The 21,244-nt window shown below is 34.8% G+C and overlaps 1 protein-coding gene across 2 annotated transcripts; it reads right to left on the reverse strand.

The window, feature by feature from the left end:
• Window positions 1-1,836: 1,836 nt before the first annotated feature.
• On the reverse strand, window positions 1,837-16,408 carry Wnt6 (Wnt oncogene analog 6). Of its 2 annotated transcripts, XM_088037164.1 has the most exons (5): window positions 16,267-16,408; window positions 5,610-5,827; window positions 2,625-2,813; window positions 2,509-2,579; window positions 1,837-2,456 (listed from the first exon to the last, which is right to left on the reverse strand). In XM_088037164.1, exons 1-5 carry the CDS (start codon window positions 16,326-16,328, stop codon window positions 1,995-1,997), a joined length of 1,002 nt encoding a protein of 333 aa, XP_087893290.1. In that variant the 5' UTR covers window positions 16,329-16,408; the 3' UTR covers window positions 1,837-1,994. The 2 variants fall into 2 exon arrangements, with proteins under 2 accessions (XP_087893290.1, XP_087893289.1); XM_088037163.1 differs by having other exon boundaries at window positions 2,509-2,813.
• Window positions 16,409-21,244: the final 4,836 nt, after the last annotated feature.

Consider the following 21,244-nt stretch of genomic DNA (forward strand, 5'->3'; position numbering starts at 1 on the left):
GTTTCCACATCGTGCCTACCTTGATTGAAATGTTCAATGGACGCTGATGGGATGAGAAACGACCACATTTCACAGCTTCCACCCTCCAAGAGCACATCCATCTTCTTAGCTAACTTACCTATTTCGGCAGTCTAGGAAATTATCAGGTTCCTGCTCCACTTATTACTGATAAAACAATGTATTTTGGGTTGCCGAACTTCAATCTAAGATCTAATCTAATTTTTTAAGACACTCAGTAATTTCGATGTGATTTTCGGACAGTTAGTCCCCGAGAGTTTGCCCCCGACAGTTCGTCCCCGGCCATTGGTGCCCAAACCTTTTCGTCCCCTTGAAAATTTTTTTTTCTTTATTCTTAAAAGTTAAAAATTAATTTTTAGATGTTTGTTTTTAAAAAGACGCTTATTCTGTCATTGAAAATAATTTTGAATTTTTTTTCAAACAATAATAAGTATTATTTAATTCTTCGTCGGACTCTTTTTAATTTGTAATTCGTCTTTATTGCATGCTAATATTGCAACTTTTTGTATGTCTTTCCTATAAATATTTTTATTTCCCAGTGAGAATTTTATTATATTTGAATTTTTTAATTGAAATAAAACAAATTTTCTAATTATATAGCCACCTTGTGTTGCAGATATCAATTTTATGTAAAATTTTATAAATGGGATTTTTCAATTATTATTATCAAAGATCACACCGGGACGAATTAAACTGGAGGCAAATTGCATTGGAGACGAAAAATCCGAGGACAAATTGCGCGGAGGACGAACTGTCGGGGGCAAACTGTCGGGAACGAACTAGTCGTATCCCTTTCGATGTGAGCTATAATAAGTGGAATTGGAGATAAAATTGATGCTTCTGGTCCGGCTAAAATGCGAGCCAACGATCTGGCCAACTGCCAATGTCACTGTCAGGGCCACGAACACAAAGTGACTAAACCCAACGTGGACAAAATTTCGCAATATTTCACGTCATTTAAAAGGCCTAAATCCAAACCAATTCCATTAATTACTTATTTGTAGGTCGCTACAATCTCTGCAAGACTGGTTTATAAATAAAGCTATTTGTTCATATTGTGACCTGTCGTGACTGCAACGGCAAACATATAAAAATTCGACTTGCACGCAATCGATTTTGATGTATTTCTTAATAAGTTTTCGCGATTTATTGCAGACAACCACAAACAAACCAAAAAGAGAAATTCTCGATCTAGAGACATTCTAGCGAGTTTAATAATTATCTGCGTAATTATAGCCTTCATTAATTCCGATGATATTTAATAGTATTTGAGTGAACAATTAGCTAAGATAAGATGTGACGTTTGGATAATCCAGTTTCTATCATTAACTGCAATCATTTCCGATTAACACGCCTGCCAGTGGTAGGGAAGTTATTTATTCGTTGTAAATTAATTAGGAAACGATTTATTCAATGGAGCAGTAGTGTGATTATGCATAAATAATAATTCATGAATTATGCATGTGTAATGTGTACACCTGCTACAAGTATGCGATAATGTTATAATTTTACAGACTGAAATAATTGCCTTATAGGAAATTCAGCTCAAATAGAGAAACTTAATTAATTGGATAGAAAATATTTCCGTGCTTTTTCATTCGGATCAAATAAATAATTTCTTTCTTATTATCTTACAACTTATCATTTTTAGAGTTTGGCTTCCAGCCACGCCGTAATTTTTTTAGTTTATGTTTCCGATAAGTCCGCAACATAAATTGTTGAGATAACAGTGTCAAAACAACTGTAATTTAATCAGTTCTTACCTTTTCAATGTCTGGAAAATGATTTGTTCTTCTCAGGTCCCAAATAAAAGAATAATTATTTGTAACTCCATCATTTTGTAGATTTTATTAGTAAACAAAAATGCATTGACAACTTCCATAAATAAACAGGCTTATGTCGTTAATTTGCAAAAATATATATTTACAATGATAACAAATATATACAGGTAGTCTGTACACTGCACTAACCATAGATCACAAACAAGTACTAATCGTACGATTCTCGGAACATTTTTCACATTTAACTTCACAGCACCACTCGAACTTGCAGTTGCAGTTCTTCTCTTCCCTGACTTGGTGATGCGTCGCGTTCCGATTGCAGCACATGATATCGCATCCTTCTTCGGCCGGAGAATTGTGAACGCAAGTGCGACCTTGCGTCCCGAAAGAGCCTAACGTACTGTTAGGAAGACAAAATGTTGGAGACTCCTCGGAGTAAACCAGATCGATTTTACTGGGAGGTTTGATAGAGACATCTTTAGGGATGAAACTTTGACCGTCGTTGCCGGCGATGACGATGACAGCGCCATCGAAACGCTCTTTGAGGCGGTTGCCGACTTCTCGAAAGCGAGGCATTTTGAGCCAGCAGGTCTTGAGGGTGCACGAGCCGGAGAGGCCGTGGCATTTGCATTCTTTGACCATTTGGTGTCTGATGGCCTGAACAGAAAAGAGGGTTGTTGTAGGGTTCGGGGGTAAAAAAAGGACTTACCAGTCGGCCAGCGACGTAATTGTGAAGTTTGACTAAAGTTTTCATATCACTTCTTTTCCTGTATCGTGTATCTAAAAAGTCTTTTGATTTCTTTATCCCAAAATCGACATTCTCACCCCCACATCCCTCCCATTCAAAGTCTCCTTTTAGCTTTGCCATCATTTTCAGTCTCTTCTTATTCTTCCTGATCTTCATTTTTCTGTCGCAGGAGCAGCCGAGTAATTCACCCGTAGTGCATGCCCTTGTCACCTGATAGGTCACTCCGGCTGCCAACATGGCATTGACGAAGCCCGTTTCTCTCATATCTGCAAAAAGAAAAAAACAGATCCGATGATATTTTGATGCGACATCGTTTGTTCGATTTTTATCTGTTGTGCGCCAGTTCTTGTCGTTTCTCGCCGGCTATAATAGTAATTGCAAATGTGATTTACCATGAGCGAGCGAGTTATGCGAAGATCACTATCATGTTAGAGAGACCGTGAATGACAATTATCTCGACCGGTGGTATCACTGCAGGAATCTGATTAAGACACTCTGATATAAGTGCGATTGATGAGACCTGGATCATGTGATGGATCAACCTTCGCGTTAATAAATCCACTTAGATCGATAATTAAGATAAGATTAGCTCAGCTGCATATTTGTATAATAAAGCTTTCGAGGACATGAGTTTGCAGGTTTTAACACGACGCTCTTTGTTTACGAAAAATAACAACAAAAGCAAATTGGGTAAATGTAAAATATTAAATTTTGCGTTGTCCCACGCATTAAAAGTATGCGGTGCGTTCGAAAAACAAGTCAATTGGAGAGAAAGAATTAGGTGGCCCTCGGAATTCTGTAGATCTCGCTTTTCCGTGGTGTTGGACAAGTATTAATTTGGGATTGCTTATCTATGATACAGTGAACATTCGATATAGTCAGTCACCTTGTCTGGAAACAATTTTTTAAAAAAGTTGCTTTTCATCAAAAATGCTGATTATATCGAATTGGGTAGACAATATTTTAAAAATAATATTATGGTATCTCTATGTATATGCAGACACAGAAAAGACAAAAGAGCTTGCCTAGGCAATGACCTAAAATAACCAGAGAATTTACCGACAGAAACAAACAATCAATAATAAATAATTAAGAAATGTCGGACAAGTTAAAGAGCATAAACAATAACGAAAGAGGTATAAACTGAAAAAATCACAAATTAAAGACAATTTCTGACAGTACCTTAATCAGAATCTATACAAACAAAGAGAAGAAAAATAGTAAAAAAATATTATTAGTTACTATAACAACGAAAAATTAACTATAAAAGACAAGAAACAAATATTAAAGAAATACCTTGCAAATACAAATATAGAAAACTACGAAGAATACCAATTGTCAAGTGCCAGAACAAACAGTAAGATAAAACAAGAAAAAGAAAGAACATGAAAAAAATTTAAGAAGAAAATAGCAGAAACATCCTTTAGAACGATAAACACTGTCTCTTCGGTTTTTGCATCTTTAACACGGTTATTTTAGCGACTGACAGTTGATGTGATTATATCGAATGACAGAAACTAAATTAGTTGACAATATGAAAGGTTGCTTAAATCAAATGTTTCTTATATCAAAGGTAACTATATCGAATGTTCACTGTACTATAAAACAAAGAAGGTCTTGGAAAAGCGAGGTCCACAAAAAAAGCGAGATCTACAGAATTCCGAGCACCACCTAGTTAATTGTATTTTGTCATTTAACACTTAGCAAAGAAAATTTAAGAAAGATAACAAAATCGAATTGTAAAATATTAAATTTTGTATTGTCTCATTTAAAGTATGAAGCGGAGCGTTCGCAAAACAAATCAATTAAAGAGAAAGAACTAGGTGGCCCTCGAAATTCTGTAGATCTCGCTTTTTTCGTGGACCTTGCTTAATTAATTGTATTTTGTCATTTAACATTAATCTAAGAAAGTTTTAAGATAGTTTAACACAACGGTCTTTGCTTACGAAAAATAACAACAAAATCGAATTGTAAAATATAAAATTTTGTATTGTCCCACGCATGAAAAGTATGAAGCGGTGCGTTCGAAAAACAAGTCAATTAGAGAGAAAGAATAGCTCGGTTTAATCCTTTGGAAGCTCTCGGACGTATCAAAGCGAGCTTCAAGTCAATAAGTCAAGTTAGTTATCTTAGCAGGTCCTTTATCTTAAGTGGTTAACAGTCCGGTAGAGAGTAAAAGATTTAAAAGCTTAGTGACAAGCCCTGTACAATCTCCAGTCAGCTACCTGGCCGTTATCTCCATCCAGATCTCCATCGAGCAGCGAACTATTAATTTACACCTCTTCATGTGCGCATCACTTTCGCAAATCATCGACGCTGACAATCGTTGAAGGAGCGTGAGAAAAAATCTGGCCAAATCGCGTCCGAGTCTTGTGCGATGCGAAAAATTCGAAAATGATGAAAAAACAACGCGGCGATCCGTCCGAAGAATGCGAGTCTTTTATTAAAAATATAAGAGTAAATGTGGGACGGAATGTTCGTTAATAATTGCGTGCCATCTTCGACGGATTTGCTTCGATGCATAGCATCTCCGCGGAGCATTCCGTTTGTCAGGTTGGTAGCAAATTTATGGTGATGTCTTCTGGGTACAGACCAGTCCGATGTTTTATACCGTCCGTTTTCCGTGTCGTGCTATTCCACTGATTTAGATAAATGCAGACGGCTGAGTTTGTTTATACACATATCGGAGGGTACATGAGTGCTGACTCGCTTTGCAGAAGGCTCCGATAAATTTCAAGTACCCCAATGATGCCGCTACATCTACATCGAAGAAAATTCGCGCTTGAATCAAATAAATCTAATTACATTTCTATCTGTTTATCTCTCGTGACCATGAACTAATCTCCTCCGATCACTTCTCCGAGACAATAGAGATGAAGCCCGAAACAGGATGATAAAAACTCGCATTCCACCGTAAGGGCAAATGTTTACAGATTTGGAAATGGCCTGATCAGGTATGCGACTGCTCGCTATAAATCTCCTCTGGTCCATTGTCCTCGTCTTCAGCTCAACCACGTCGTCATTTTCGAGTTGATTCCTTTGAAAATAAACGGTTTACTCACCTCGCAAGAGCACCTTCCTTATGCTCCTCTTCGTCGATGTGCAGTTCCAGTGTCTGTGCCTGAACTGATACTGACATTCTTTCTGACCCAGCTCGATGCCTAACGAGATTTGATGCAACAATACCGGCTTGCTGCATATATCGGCCATTTTGCCACGATAACGTTTGGTTTTCTTGCAAATTGATCGGGGATCAATGGCGAGTTGGCTTCCAGCGGCCCTGCAACGAAAAGAAACACCAATGGGTAAGTTACCACAAAATTAACATGCTCTAAATTATTTTTATATCTAACCAAGAACAGCAAATTTCTTCTAATAAATAACAGTTTATCATTCTTTGATTTTTTGCGACAATTCTCGAAGATCCTATATAAATATAAAAACATAAAAAAAATAATAGTCGTCCTAAGTATTTTCATCTGATCCGGTGCTTTAAGAGTTGCATTATCGCATTGTTTTTCAATTTTTTCCATTGTCTTAATTAACTCCTGTTTTGTGAGTTGGTACTTTTGTCAAATGCTTGTCAAAACTAGGTGATTTATCCAATAAAAAACCTCATTTTATAAGAATTGACACCTTAATAACGTTTGACCAACTAAACCGTTCTAGAAAAATGTTCCTAAACTATTACAGACACAACAAAGCACAATTACCTCGATCAAGCTCCATTTATGATCACTCTGTACATAAAACACTCTTAATCGCTAATAAACTTTCATTTTTATGCATGAAGTTTATCGCATTATAATAATTATTAAATTATGACTATTATGAGCAATTAAAGCTTAATATCAATTAATTAAATCGTTCATTAAATGAAATTATTTCCTTAACAGTTGCGGTTTATCGATACAATAAAAATGATGTGTAAAATAAATATAAAAATTGTAATTAAAAATATCAGAGATAAGTAAAACGTAAGTACACTTTTAGCGAATGAGTTATCAAATTAAAAACTTAATTAATAGTAGACTATGTTATGAGGAGTAAAAGTAAGACATTATGTGCTAAGCGTGAAAGTTCACCGACGAACGTGATGTGGCGCATATAAAATTACTTATACTCCGAATAACATATTATATGTGGTACTATTTTTTCAGACTAATAAGATTATTATAAAAGTTAATAAATAAAATAATAAAATATGTGGTCGAAATGTCAAATATTGTACTCATACGCCTAGGAGTATACGTCATATGTCGTTTTATATGAACCATCTACCAATCTGAAATTAAATTAATTTTTCCTGTAGAGGCTAAATTTAAAAAGCATTAGACTGGTCATTTTGGGCGCCTTTTTTAAATAAATAGAAAGCTAGAATCTTGTCCCGCTTCCGGCGCGGCTGCGGCACCGTGCTATCCATTGGCGTAACAATGACCCATCATTGGGAATCGTCCAATAAAACCATCGATAGCTTATCGCTATCAGCTCCTGATTGTGTGTCCTTGGCAGAGGTGTGAGCTATTGATATCGGTCGTCCTCTCCAATCACAGCCGCAGGAACGTCCCCTGGGTACCCATTGGTCGTCGGCAAATGCCACTAGAGCATGTGTACCCTCTGTCCAGGCCGGTATTTCACCGACCTTGCCATTGCCATCTATGGTAGCTTCTTTTTTTTTAGGTTGACGTCATTATTATATCAACTATTTCTCAGGTAGCTGCGATTCTTGAATGTATGATGAGGTATGGTATGTTTCTAAATTCAGAGTTAATGAGTCCATTAACTAATCATGGCGTTTGAGCATTAAACCTGATGTTTATAAACAAGAGTCAAGTAGACCTGGACATGCTTTATTCGCACCATCACCTGTGCACATACTAAAATAAACTGTGCCTAATCTGTTGATGTTTTTTTCATAAACACTTCCATCATTGAGAGGTAGTGAAGCTATTTGTGCGGAAAATGGGACCAAGTATTGCTAGCATTTCCGGACATTTATGATCCACATTACGCAATCAACATTTAACAGTTCAAGGTTCTTTGAAAAACGTAAAAAATATTTGCACTCACAATCAGTGGGCAGTTAAAATGTTTGCACTGCCAAAGTAGTCTATTACACTATTAGGTACGCACCCACGAATGATGTTTATTTACGTTTTTCACCAACATTAAAATTAAAAGCGAAATGTAAAAATATCTTCTCATTAAGATGATCTAAATTGATGTATTTTTTTATCAAAGTTTGTCTTGAAATTCGGTCATGGTCAGGCCATTAGTTTATTTACAAACAAAAATATATCCGTTTATGTTGTTATTAATGTTAATGTTTGCTACTTTAGGTGACACTTGACTTTGACATTTATTGTACACTGCCTCGCAAAACTAACGCAAAAGCGAGTCTGTTCAAAAATTAAAGGCAAAGAATACTACATCGTGTTTCAAAAAAATTTTCATCTAGTCGTCTATGAGTTTCCGAACAAACAAAAAAATGCGCTTTACCATGATTGAAACGTTGGGTTACATAACTTCACAATACTTTTCAAAAATTATTGGTTAGACACTGATCAAGGATAACTGGATCACTGAAGGCATGAAACTGACTCAACTTCTGTTTAATTTTTCTGTTTGTTGTTTAAATTTATTTCCTATTGGCGATTTTGGCTTATGACAAGTGACACTATTGACAGAAGTCCAAAGTGACTGAACTAGTTCTAACACAGTACAATGCAAGCGGCACAAAATAAATTAAATGTAACTAAATAAAAGTAATTTTTAAGTTTAAAATTTTCAACTACAAAACAAAAATTACTAAGGGTGACGAAAACGAAACATTCTTATCGTGTCAGTTGGCAAGAGTGGTAACTAAATGAGCAGTTAACGTTTCTAATGTCAAAAATTAAAATTTAAAGTTTTAAAATCAACTACTTTGCGAGAAAAAAAAGAAAGAAAATAATAATTTCTATATTTAAAAGTATCAACTGAAGTCTCAATACTTTCCGGTAACCTAAAATAAAATAAATAGATGTGACGACAACAACCTTAAAGTAAACTCCCAAAAAAATTCGATTTATGCAGATCGCCAAGTACACTCAGATTTACAAAAAAAAATCTAAGATAAGTAATTTAATTTTTACGTTTTGAGAATGAATATTGCTTTATTTTTCCTGCAGAGAATTTACCGACTTACAAAAGAGCAATTTTAGACATCAGCAACATTTGCCAGGAAAAATTATATATCTGTAATGGATAATAATTGTTAATTTTGATTAATAATCGCAAAATATAATGAAGAAAATCATAAAGTTATAATAAAATACCTACTAAAAATAAACAAAAACAAAGTGACAGTTCTTATTTTACATTCCGTAGAAATTAGCATTGTGTAACAATCAATCACAAAGTCGGATTTTAAATTTGGCGCCCACAAAAAATTTGCAGAAAAAATGACGTTTAGCTTATATCCACTGACCTAGAGGTAATGTACGACTCGTGAAAAATTTATGAAAGCCAAGTCAAAAAAAAATTGATTTAAAAAAATTATTTTGTGCGCCTCCGTCATTTTTCATGGTATTTGTGATACTCATATGCGGCAAGAAAATTACCTTTTGAATGTATAAGCAGTCAAATGTGACATTTCGAATAGTTAGTTTTATTTTGTAAGTTGGCATCGCTGCATAAATGACAATTGTGGCAATTTGTGTGCCGATTTGGAGACCAATCACTTTCGAAAATAATAAAGGTAACTAATTAAGTAAAGTTACCACAAAAATTTGCTATAAATTTAAATTAATCTGCAATTGTATGATTTGAATGGGGTGCTACCAACCTATTTCCCAGCTGATGAAATTCCCATAAATGAGGGAATGACGTTTCAATTTCAAACTAAAAGTCAAAATAAATATCTATTAATAATTGTCGGCGCACCAAATTTCGTGTTTGACATGGCTAGAAAATGATTTGCAAATGCTCGAATTTCAACACTTTCCTTGCATTTCCAAAAAACCATTTTCTAGCCTAGTAAAACAAATAACTGTTTCCTGGGCAGCTTACAAGTTCCTTCGGACAACTTAACAAAATTAAATTACATTTCAACGCTTAATTCGCGAATTCTTAATATATCTTACACGAAATTACACTTTTTTGCAACATTTTTCTCGCGAGTAAACATTCTGTACAAATAAATAAAATATTTAACTCAAGGTATTTGCATAAACGACCTGTTGATTGTAAATGTGTTTAAACATCGTTTTCCTCCAACACGCACATTCTTGGCTTGAGAGTTTAGATCGTTATCCGAAATCGACCTGACCTGCATTATTCAGCTTTCAGTTTTAATCAATCTTTCTGAAGAGAGGTAAATTTGTTCATTACGAAGCTTCGCACGAATAAATCCTAGAACCGATCAGACATTCTCATCGTTTCTGATTAATTTGCAAGTGGTGGATATTAAAAAAATTTGAACCTATCTATTGGCTCATTGTTGCTTTTTCTGTCTAAAAATAGGTTCGTGGCAGAACTGAATGTGAAGGATATGTTATGTATAAGGTTAAATATCGATTTGCTGAGTGCCTTCTTCAAATTTAGTCCGCCTATTAATAGAAAATTCCCCATCTTTCGTCGTCTTGTCTTTAACATTTCAAATTTTGTTTTGGGAAATGTGGATACACATCAGATCTGAGATATATTTAATAAACAGATCTATTCTTCGTTTGAAGGGTCATTGCATTATGACAGAGGCTCGATATAGGGTTGTGTTTTACCATGAATTTGGCAACTTATCAATAAAATAACAATAATACAACCGAAGTGTTAAAATAAATAAAATTTCACCTTGCACTAGCGGTTCTGTGTTATTTCCGCTCTGTCAACAGATGATTTCTCACACTTCAAACTGTGGATCTGTTCAACGTAGCGCGGGTTACACTAGGCTTAAGGGAGTGATTGATCCGCGAAGACAGATGACCCACTTGTTCCTCATCAAGGAACTGACAGAAGTTCGAGTGAAAATTCCAAGTATTAATTTAAACCGTACATATTAGAAAATGGTCCCAAATATTTGGTTTGATTTAGTTGTGTGTTAAACTGGCTCAAGGTAAATATGTGCTCACTTTTCACCCATCTGTTGTCTTTCCACACGAAACGTCAAAAAACGTGTTCTTGATTTACAATGTTTGCTCTTCCGTGAGAGGACCTTATCAAATTTTGATAAAGTGTTTCGTAAGGCTTGGTTCCATTCTTAGCTATTCTTCTCGGAACCATGAATTCCAATAATAAAAGTGTTATCTAATACAAAGTTAAATCAACTTAAATATTTGACGTCGCCATTGTCCGTTATGGATACTTCCAATTAGTGGTGGCCATCTAAAAACTTGTCTTAATAGGCATTTAGACTGGATTGTTATTTTCGCCCGGAAGAAAAATTTGGAACTGAACGAGCATCTGGTCGAAGTGACTTTTTAGCGCGACGAGCTTTGTAAATTGGTGTCTAAATAGTCATTCACTCCGAGTGTGTTCTTGTAATAGCCTTTAACTTACAGGTTGGTGTTAATTAACATGTTACTTTTCAATTTTTACATCAAAACGTTAGAGAGTTCAACAGCTATATTGACACCGGCAATATTTACCTCCTGTGTTTAGCAGATTCTAAACAATTTCGCCCTAAATAAAGTTGTGAAAGAGTCTTCATCTTTGGTCAACACATGTTTTTTTTGTACGATAAATTTTTCCTAAGAATAGTCTAGACGCTTTATATTATGAAACTCCACCTAACCCGCAATAATTTTCCATTCCCTGCCAAAACGATCATTACTTGGCCGTTCCTCGCACAATCTGGTTGCACAAACGTGCAGACAAATAATTCTTCTCTATGACCTGTCACATTTGTGTAGCGTTGCCAAATCGTAAGCAATATCAAAAATGTCGAATTAGTAAAAAATTTATTGCTTCGATATCCTGAAAATAAAATTGGACTCAAGGATATCGCATTTCGACCAGCTGTCTAAGCACGCGTCTTGCGGTTTAACCGACATTTCAGGAAACAGACGTTCGTGCTCTTCACTATCGAAACGATTTTAAGATGAATGATTATCCCATTATGGCTCATATTTCATTTTTATTATCCCGGGATAATCCAGGAGATTTATTAATATTATACGCTTCACCGCTTTTTCATTTATTCTAACAAGTTAGCGTGAGGAATTAATGCGGTTTCTGGTTAGTTTTATTGAGCGTAGATTGGAGCTTTGTCGTTTTAACATACTGTAAAATAGTGTACTTGACATTCGCAATAGTCGATTTTGATTCCAACAGTTGGGTTAAAAATAAATGTATTCATTCACTCGACTCGTTTTTCAAGAGCCTGCATTAATGAACAAAGAGCCGCTTAATTGCCAATCAATCGCGAATCATTAAATGTCAACTAAAATAGGTGTAGGTGTATTATTATAGCCTGACATAAACAGGTGTTATTCAAGTGGAAGATGTAGAAACGGTTTTAGAAACACTTTCTTGATCATAAAAAATATTATTGCTGAGATGAGTTACGGATATGCACCGATGGATCTTAAAGGACTTGGAGATATTTTTGCCAACTTTCAGTGAAACTTCTTTGCAAAATTGGAGAGACTGTCTCATCGACGTGTTTACTATAAAAAAGGGCCATTAATCTAATTTCTCGAATAAGGAACGGAATTAATTAGACGTAATTGAGAGAAATTGACCAATTATGATAATAATAAACAATTGCTTAGAGCAAAAAACAACGATTTTGATCGATATCTCCGGAATTAAAACGAATATAAAAAACCTTTCTCAAAATCGATCTTTAAGTTTAGAAATGAATCTTCGATTTTTTTCAGTAAGGAAATTAGCTTGCTTTCGGTCTCTAATTCAGACTAGGTGGATATCTCGGTTATTTGTAAAACAATATTAAAGTATTGGTGCTCATTTTACGCAAAATTTCACGTGGAATCTAAAAGATTCGCTAAGATCGGTTAACAAATAACTGAGTTATAAGCGATCAAAGTTTCGGATATTGAATTTTGAGTTGGAAAATTTTCAAAGCTCAATATCTCCGAAACTACGAAAGATTTTGAGAAACTGTTTTCACCATCGTTTTTCTCGGGTCATTTTACTTTAGAATCCGCCCTCAAAACTCAAATTTTGCGACTCAATCGATAAAAAAAATTAATTTTTTCGTTTTTTGATCGCCCCTCGTAAACTATTTGCCCTACCGATCTGAGATTTGGCCAGTTGATAGATCTCGAGTTGCTCTTTCGATCAATATATAATTCAATAATACTAAACGCAGTTTTCGCCCCGAAACAGCTTCTTAAAAATGACCCTAAAAATACCCCCTGAAAATCAATTTTGGTCGATATCTTGTTAAGAACATTACTGTTCAGAACTGTATGGGCCCGTTTTACGCAGAATTTTGCGCTGAATTTAAAACTACCCTTATTTTTCTCGTCCGCCAACAAATAACTAAGTTAGAGCCATTTGAAACTTCTAGTTGTCGCCAGAGGGCCAAAATTTTAAAGCTCCGGAAACGATTTTGTTCGATATATCCGGAATTAAGCCGAATATTCAGAAACCCTTTTCAAAAATGTTTTTCTCGCATTTTTTTAGCTTAGAAATCGATCTTTGATAGATCTTAGATAGATCGATTTCAAAATTTTATTTTTTTCAATTTAGAAGTTACCTACCTTTCGGTCTCAGACTCGCTCAATATCTCTTTTATTCATGGAGCAATATTTAATTATTAAAGCAAAATAATCCGCAATAACGTAAATTTGCTTCACAAATAAACTTGATAATTACCGAAAAATGGTTTCAAGAGATATGACCTTTTGAAAAAATGTTTTGACAATTTTTTTGTTACGAAAAATTAACAATGCACAGTTAAATCGTTAAATCAGCAGTTTTTCGCCGTTTTAACTTAAAATTTAGGCGTTGCTCAGTTAGGATTTCCGCACATTAGATCGTCAAATTTCCTAATTGTGCTAAAATCCATAACTGTATACAAATAGCAATTCTATTAGGTAGCTAAAGGTAATATGAAAATGGCGCATATTTGTTCCCATGTGTGTGATCAAAGTTAATTAAGACTGCTCAGTCGTGAATATAGACAAGGTTTAGTTTACCGCAAATAATACATACCAAGTCGGTTACAGTGTAAAAATAATCGACTCATTATACTGAAGGCAAAAATTGCAGTTTATGATAAACCTTATTATAACAATGGGTTTGAAATGGCTGAACGCTCCATAACTTCGACCTAGTCGAATCATTCATCGAGGCATGACCTTTCATTTTCCTTCTTCCAATACGTTCGATATAAGGTACCAACAATTCTTCATACCTAATATGATTGAGGGTGGAAACCAGAGTCGCACTAAGCAGCAATAAAACCCACGTTTCCATTAAGCCATCAGAACCGAATAGTTGGCAATTATTTATTTTTCAATCATGTCAAGAAATCCGCAAGAAAAGAACTGAATAAAGCAATCAAGAATAAGAACATAAAGGTCTATTTTCCGGTTATTTTGTTTCATCGCATTAATACAAAACATCAGCGAAAGCATACACTACAACAATAACTCAATCAGACCGAATTTTCCACCTTGTATGCACAAACGTATAAATTAAAGCGTGTAATAAAGCGGTATCGTTGCCGTCACACGACACGTTAAACGCACATTTTTTGGCCTAAGCTTGCGATTACTCTCAGTATAGTTCCTGTTAAGTTTATGGGCCAATCAAAATGCCTCAATTTGCACACTTTCAAAGAATATCGACTCGTTTTCAGTATTTCAGTGATGACATTTTACAAATTGAAATGTCAGCTAAAGCACAAGTTAGATGCAATAACTCACTGAATTAATGAATATATTTCGATTCATATTTAAACGGTCACTACGTTTGCATAAATAAGAAATAAATTGTTTTATTAGCATTCGAGTTCCCAGTCTTGATTTATCACTAATTAAAAGTATTAATTACTTCCATTACAATATATCAATATAAATGAACGACACTGTGTTTCAGAACCATCGAAAAATATTACATCCTGTTGATCTTGGTAGTAATAATAAACACCGTAAAGATAAAAGGGATTACCTCTTTGTTTGCTTCTTAGATGGTAGTTTATGCCTACCTGTTTTACAGCTAAACATTCTTAAACTAAGCCACGTTCACTGAAAATGCCTGAAACTCTCCTCGCTCTGATAACTGTCTCGAATCATAAAGACTTTGAGCGAGAGTAAACAGAAAATAAAAGTATCACCGATAGATAATTACCGGCAAAATAAATACAAGTTGTGCAAACTTTAATCTCAAAGCAAATATTTTCATTGTAGTAGATACATTGCGTGCATAAATTAATTACAAATATTTGTTTACTTTTATCCTACTTTCAGCTACAAGTTTGTCCTGATTGCCGAATTAAGAGAACTGGAAGCCAAAAAACGTACGAAAGCTCAACACCAAAATAAATATTTGCGCTGAGGTGATTAAATCCTTTATTTAAATAACTGTAAAAATGTTACAAAAATGTTTAGTTTAGCTGGGATCATCTGGTATTTGACTTCAACAAGAAATGATTGTTGACCTCTGTGGTACCAACAGATAAAATAAGACAAAACTAAATTTGTACGTTGATGGATAAAAAATCAATTTGCGTTGCTAAGCATAAAAAAAATAAAGTTAAAATGATAGATAATAAGAGCTTTATTGTATCTTTTTCTGACTAGGTGCTTTTTGAGCATTTTTTTACGTACAATTTTGTAAAAAAACATAAAATTCCGCTTTTAGAGCCGATTGTGGACAACACTAAAAATGATCAGTGTAATAAATGTCATGGAAAGAAAGCCCGATAATTTAAAACTTCTTGGTTCCAAAGCTCTAAAATTGAAAAAAGCGGCGATTGTCCACATTGCGATACAATCACCGTTACGTGCCCATGCATCTCTGAGAGCCGTACTTTTACGTGTAAAAAAATGAAAACTTAATTAACCTTTGGGTTAATTGGCTTGGAAGGCTCTCATGCCAATGTATTATCAATTTTGCATAAATTCAGGGCCGGAACAGGCTCTTTGGCAGTCGAAAAATTTTACTGTGACTAACCGAATTATCTGATTAAAATTGGTAGATTTTGGCGAAAATAGCTGGAAATTACTTTATCTAACGGAAATGAGTTATGATGACAACGCTAGTGCGTAAATTAACGTAAACTTACTAATTTGCGCTCCACGACATGGAACTTGTTAGGATAGCGTTAATTTATGCGTTAATTTGCCGTACTAAAATTACCACGATTCCTTCAAATATCGAGGAAATCTAACCGAGTCACGTGCTGTAGATAAACAGATAATTTACTGCAGAAATTGTAAAATTGTTTAATTCTGAACACGTAATGATTATTAATTTAATTGGGAAAGTGTTGTAAATATAGCAACATTAAAAAAAATATTTTACTAAGCTTTCCGAGTGTTAAAAAAATTCAAAAACAACTTCCACTAATCAAAAGTCGCAATCTACATGAATATGTCAAATGTGGCTAATTCCGGTCCTGCACAATCATAAATCGCTTCTTATAACTAATGTGGTGAAATTGATTCGTCGCTTCATAGCGGATTGACATTTCTATTCGGTGCGGGTCGGGGTGGGTCGGATGCAGTGGTGGGGACTGAGCGGTTAGATTAAAAAACGGTAAAAACTCACCACCAGGATAACGTGATGGGGGTGACGAGCAGAAGGTAAACGGGCACAAGCACGGCGTGCATGACCACGCGCTCACTCACCTAAGCGAGCCCCATGACTGGCGTGATCGCGGATACCAGCGCCGGAATCTCTCAGGTGAGTTCAAATGCGCCGCATGCGCAACCAGATACAGAAGACGTCGTGGAGACGTCGGAGATGACATCCAGGAGATGCATGAGGGAGAATTGGGGAGGTTGGGGTGGAAAAAGTGGAAATTTTATTAAATGTTGGTCAAGAGGACGGAATTGGATCGGGGCCAGTAGGAGCAGGTTTTAGCCAGTTGAGGTGGAGGACTATAAAGAAAAATTCTGCGCTTCAAGACAAAAGTTTGAGTTGGTTTACACTCAGAGACGAAGAAACTGGGAACTGATTTTCACGCGCGGCTTACACGTAAATGGCTAAGTACTTTTCTATTAGAATGATGATTCAAACACGTTCTTTACCTTATTTGGTACAATTACATTGTGTATAACGTCGTATTAAGTGAAATTAATCTCATTTTTATACAATTTTATGACTAATTTAAGCACAACGCGCTAAGTTTTGATCAAACATTTTAACTTGTAGGAACAATCATAATCTTGATTTGGTTACAAATGTATCAAAACCTAATAAAAAAAAAGATTAAAACAACTTCCAAATATCCAACTATAAAGTTCTTTCGTTTAACTGAAATTTAAAACAAGCTATGCCACTGGCTTCATGACTTTCAGAACTTGATATTTAATTAATAATGGAATTTATAAGTAATTGATCAATAATAATTATAATTTAAAGTTGTTTTAGTTTTTTGCGCACTTAAAGTAATTTAAAATTGATGATTAAAATACTTGGGTTGCCACCTCCTCTCAATCTGGTCATAATAATTGTACTGTTTCTCCACAAAGGCTTTCAAAGACGTCTGTGTATTTGCACTGTTAAACTATTTAATCATGCTAGATTTATTACCAATTAGTCTCTTGTTTAAATTGTGACATTTTGATTTATTAAGATTACTCGGCAAATTAACCGAGAATACTGTTTGCACCAGCTTTCTCGAGGTAAAGCACTGGCAATTATGGCAAAATTTAACGCATTTTCAGCGCCCATCTCTTCTATATTTTTGAAAACTTTCTGACTTGGATATGTCCTAAATTATGTACAATTCTTAAGCTAAGAATTCGATCTTAGATTTTCCGAAAGTCAAAAATGCACGACTAAAACTATGTGAAAGTTATGAGGTCGATATCTCGTTTATATTTGGAATAAACTTGCGTTATTATATTTTTATCATTTTACGTAGAATTTTCCGTAAATACCAAATCTGAGATTAAAATTCAGATCCGACAACAAATAACTGAGTTATGGCCGATCAAAGTTTCGGATAGTAAATTTTCATTTTTCCAAAATTTTTTAATCTAAATATTTCGGAAACTGTTGCAAATATTAAGATGTGGTTTGCGCCATCGTTTTCCCCGGCTCATTTTACGTTAGAAAAAGTTCTCAAAAGCCCAAAATTCAACAGTCAATTTTTCGCGAAAAAAAAATCCGACTCAAACGATAAAAGTTTTTCAATTTGTTGATTTTTTGCCATAACTCGTAAACTATTTGCCCGATCGTTCTCAAATTTGGCCAGTTGATAGATTCTGAGCTCCTCTTTCGATTGATGTATAGTACAAAGACATTAAACGTTTTCGTTTTCACCTTAAAAACAGTGATTGAAAATCACCCCAAAAATACTCATTGTATTGGGCTCATTTGATATGTCACGCTGAATCGAAAATCGTAAGAATTTTTAACTTTTGTCAACATATAACTCAGTTACGGCCAGAAGGCGAAACAATCCGATATCTCAGAAACTATTCGAAATATTGTGAACCCGTTTGAGCCATCGTTTTTTTCAAAATTTTTCAGACAAAAAATCATTCTTAAATTTTTCAAAAATCGAAAGAGTTTTTTCACCTCGTGACGAGCCATCCCGCCCAATAGCTCATTTCTTTCGCTGCTCACTATACAAAGAGTTAAAGTTTCAACATAAGTAAGTTCATCAACTCAACACAGAAACACGCATCAAGTCTTTTCTTAATTTACTGTCAATAAAATTAACTGTTACTCATTAAGCACATGTCCAGGGTGAGGCGTCTGTCAGTTTTTGCAAGTCGTATTTTCACTTCAAAATTTTATGATATTCTTGACCAGCGCATACAGAATTAATTGTTTAACACTACCAAGCTGCATAGTAGTTAATATGAAAAGCATGTAATAAACTGAGTTTTATATCGCATAAAACAACAGCAGACATGTAATAAACTGCCGACGTGAAAGAAATTACATTTGTACCTACCTAATCCGGAAAACTTGGTACCAGTGACCCGTATACCAAAAGTCATAAAAAAATTGATAATGTTTGAAAAAATCCTCTGTCCAGTGGTTATGGAAGAGTAGTAAAGCGGAAACAGGAAGAAAAGCAAAAGAGCTAAACTGCAGGAATGATAATAATACTAATAACAGCACCTAAAATTTTATGTAATTATACGTTTCGCAATAGATTGTTTATACCTATGTAAATTTTTTTTACGAGTGAAAGCCACCATAAATTTTCCAGACATCTAAAAAATGCACTTATTTGACATATGGTATGTACTTAGAGGTACAAGTACAGGTGTGTGCGTTTGACAAAGTTATCACGACATTAATAGTATAAAATAAATTAACATAATCATGCAAGTTAAGTGTGTTAATCAGCTTCTGAGGAGTGGCAGTTGTCATCTACTGTCATAGTTATTTATTTTATATGATTTTCTGTACTATTGTTTCAGGTGTATAATTACTACCACACGTGATAATGCAGTGCCTTTAAATTAATAAATTATCAAGCGTGTAGCACAATGCTGGATAATAACTGCAACGGCAATAAATATACGGTTATTAATCAGTGACAGATGATAATTTCTAAGAAGTATTTAAAAGTTTTCAAGGAAACATTTGCTGTTAACGCATTGTGATTTTAACTGTGTAATTTTTAGTGCGGGTAAAACTACTTCCTAATAAAAGCATGAATTTTATGACAACATTTCTATAAAATTGTTATTTAGTCCTGATTTGGTGTATGATGGTACATCTTCTTTAAGAGTAGCCTTTCGGTTAGTTCTCAGCGGGCCGTACATTCTTAATGTCAATTGTACGCCACCATTAAATCCTTCTGAAATCCGCACCGTCTCAGATAGTACGTAAGATACACTATTATTTTACTTGGAGATGCTCTGAATTAACCTTGGCAGGAAAATAAAATACCCCGGCTGTTGTTTTTTTGTCGACTGACAGCAAAATGCGACTGTCTGAACCGTCAGGTCTTGCTACCGAGGAATTCACAATCACTGAATACTTGTCTTGTTCCCAAGCCTTTCTTTTCGGTGTGCACCTTGGGAAAGAAACCATGGCATGGCTCGTTTCCATTTCGACACAGCAAAAACCCGGAATCGTCCGCCAAACATTTTAAACGGTAATTACCGCAATTTGTTTTGGCTTAATTGCGGATTTTAATTCGCATGAATTATTCATGCGGCCATCTTGTAAACGCCTTTTATTCTATTTACTCGAGAGCACCTGAAGAGCTGCTTTCAAATACGGGGTAGTTTTGCGACTGTTGCGACAAAGGTGGACGTGTAATCCGGACGATAATACCCCTCATCGACAATGTTTATCTTAATCTTTTCGGAACGAAGGGCGCGATTTAAACGTGGAGAAGGAAGTGCCCCAGCTGCAGCCTAATCCAGGTGTTTCTTAAAGCGATACGTGCTTTCAAAGATTCCAGAAAAGCACCGCCAGACGAGAGCTTTCTGCACGGACACTTGGTTACAACAAGGATGCTTTTAAAAGGTAGGGGAAACCGGTGTCAATTGTAACAAAATTTAATGTTGGTTTACAATAAGCTTAATTAAATATTTAAAATTTTGAATTCATTGCAATCGAAAACTGAAAAACCTAACAGACATATTTCTTAAGTCTAAACTTTCAACTTTTCAGTTATAAACCCAGGACATTTTTTAGAAGACCATGTCAACTGGTGTTGATAGTAACAAGATGAGTGTTAACTGCGTTGCATTGATTAGGATTTTACTACATCTTGACTAGGATCTTACATCATTATTACATTACTTTTGTGGGGTGTTTTGGTTGCCCTTGATGTAAGACTGGTTTCGAATACTTTTATGCCAACAATTCACAAAACTATGGAAGGTTTTGGAAGACTGGCTCTGATTTTTTTCAATCTTCATTTTCATTTTTACTGAAAAACGGTAAAATTAAGAAAGAAATAACAAGTATATTCTTAAATATCTTTTTTTTTTGAAATTATTAAAAATTGTTTCATTTGAGTGGTTAATTAATGTACATAGAAGTCGAAAAAGAAAAAAATATATAAAACTTATGGTAAACATTAATAAAACGCATTTTATAAGCGCGACTTTTATATTTTTTTGGGAACAATCTCTTTTTGAAGATCAGCAGTAATCTACCATCAAGTGACGATCCCATCTACCCCGATACCATTCTTTCATCACTTTTAGTTTCCTACATTCTCAGGAAATCTATCTAGATGACTAGAAAAAGTGTAACTTTATGCCCATATTTACTGAAATTCTTGAAGCATTCAAACTTTTGTTGATCACGTGGCGTGTAAAATGCAAAATCATAAAAACCAGAGTCAATTCAGTACTTTCAAGAATATATTCGAAAACTATGGTCTTGAAAACATAGAAATCCGCACAGATATTCAGGGTAACAAAAAATATTTTTTCTATTTCGCGTTCATAATGAAGATATTTCGATACGCGTTTGAGCGTATTTTGGTATCGTAATAGACCAATCCCGTGCCAATATTTCCAGGAACTTATATTTTTCTTAGGTTTGCAGCAGACAAACCGTCAACCTGCCGTCAACGTTGACAATTTAGATTTTA

The sequence above is a fragment of the Gnatocerus cornutus genome, chromosome 5 (genome assembly GCF_029298725.1).
Source record: "Gnatocerus cornutus isolate USDA-ARS CGAHR chromosome 5, icGnaCorn1.1, whole genome shotgun sequence".
Taxonomy (NCBI): Eukaryota; Metazoa; Arthropoda; class Insecta; order Coleoptera; family Tenebrionidae; genus Gnatocerus; species Gnatocerus cornutus.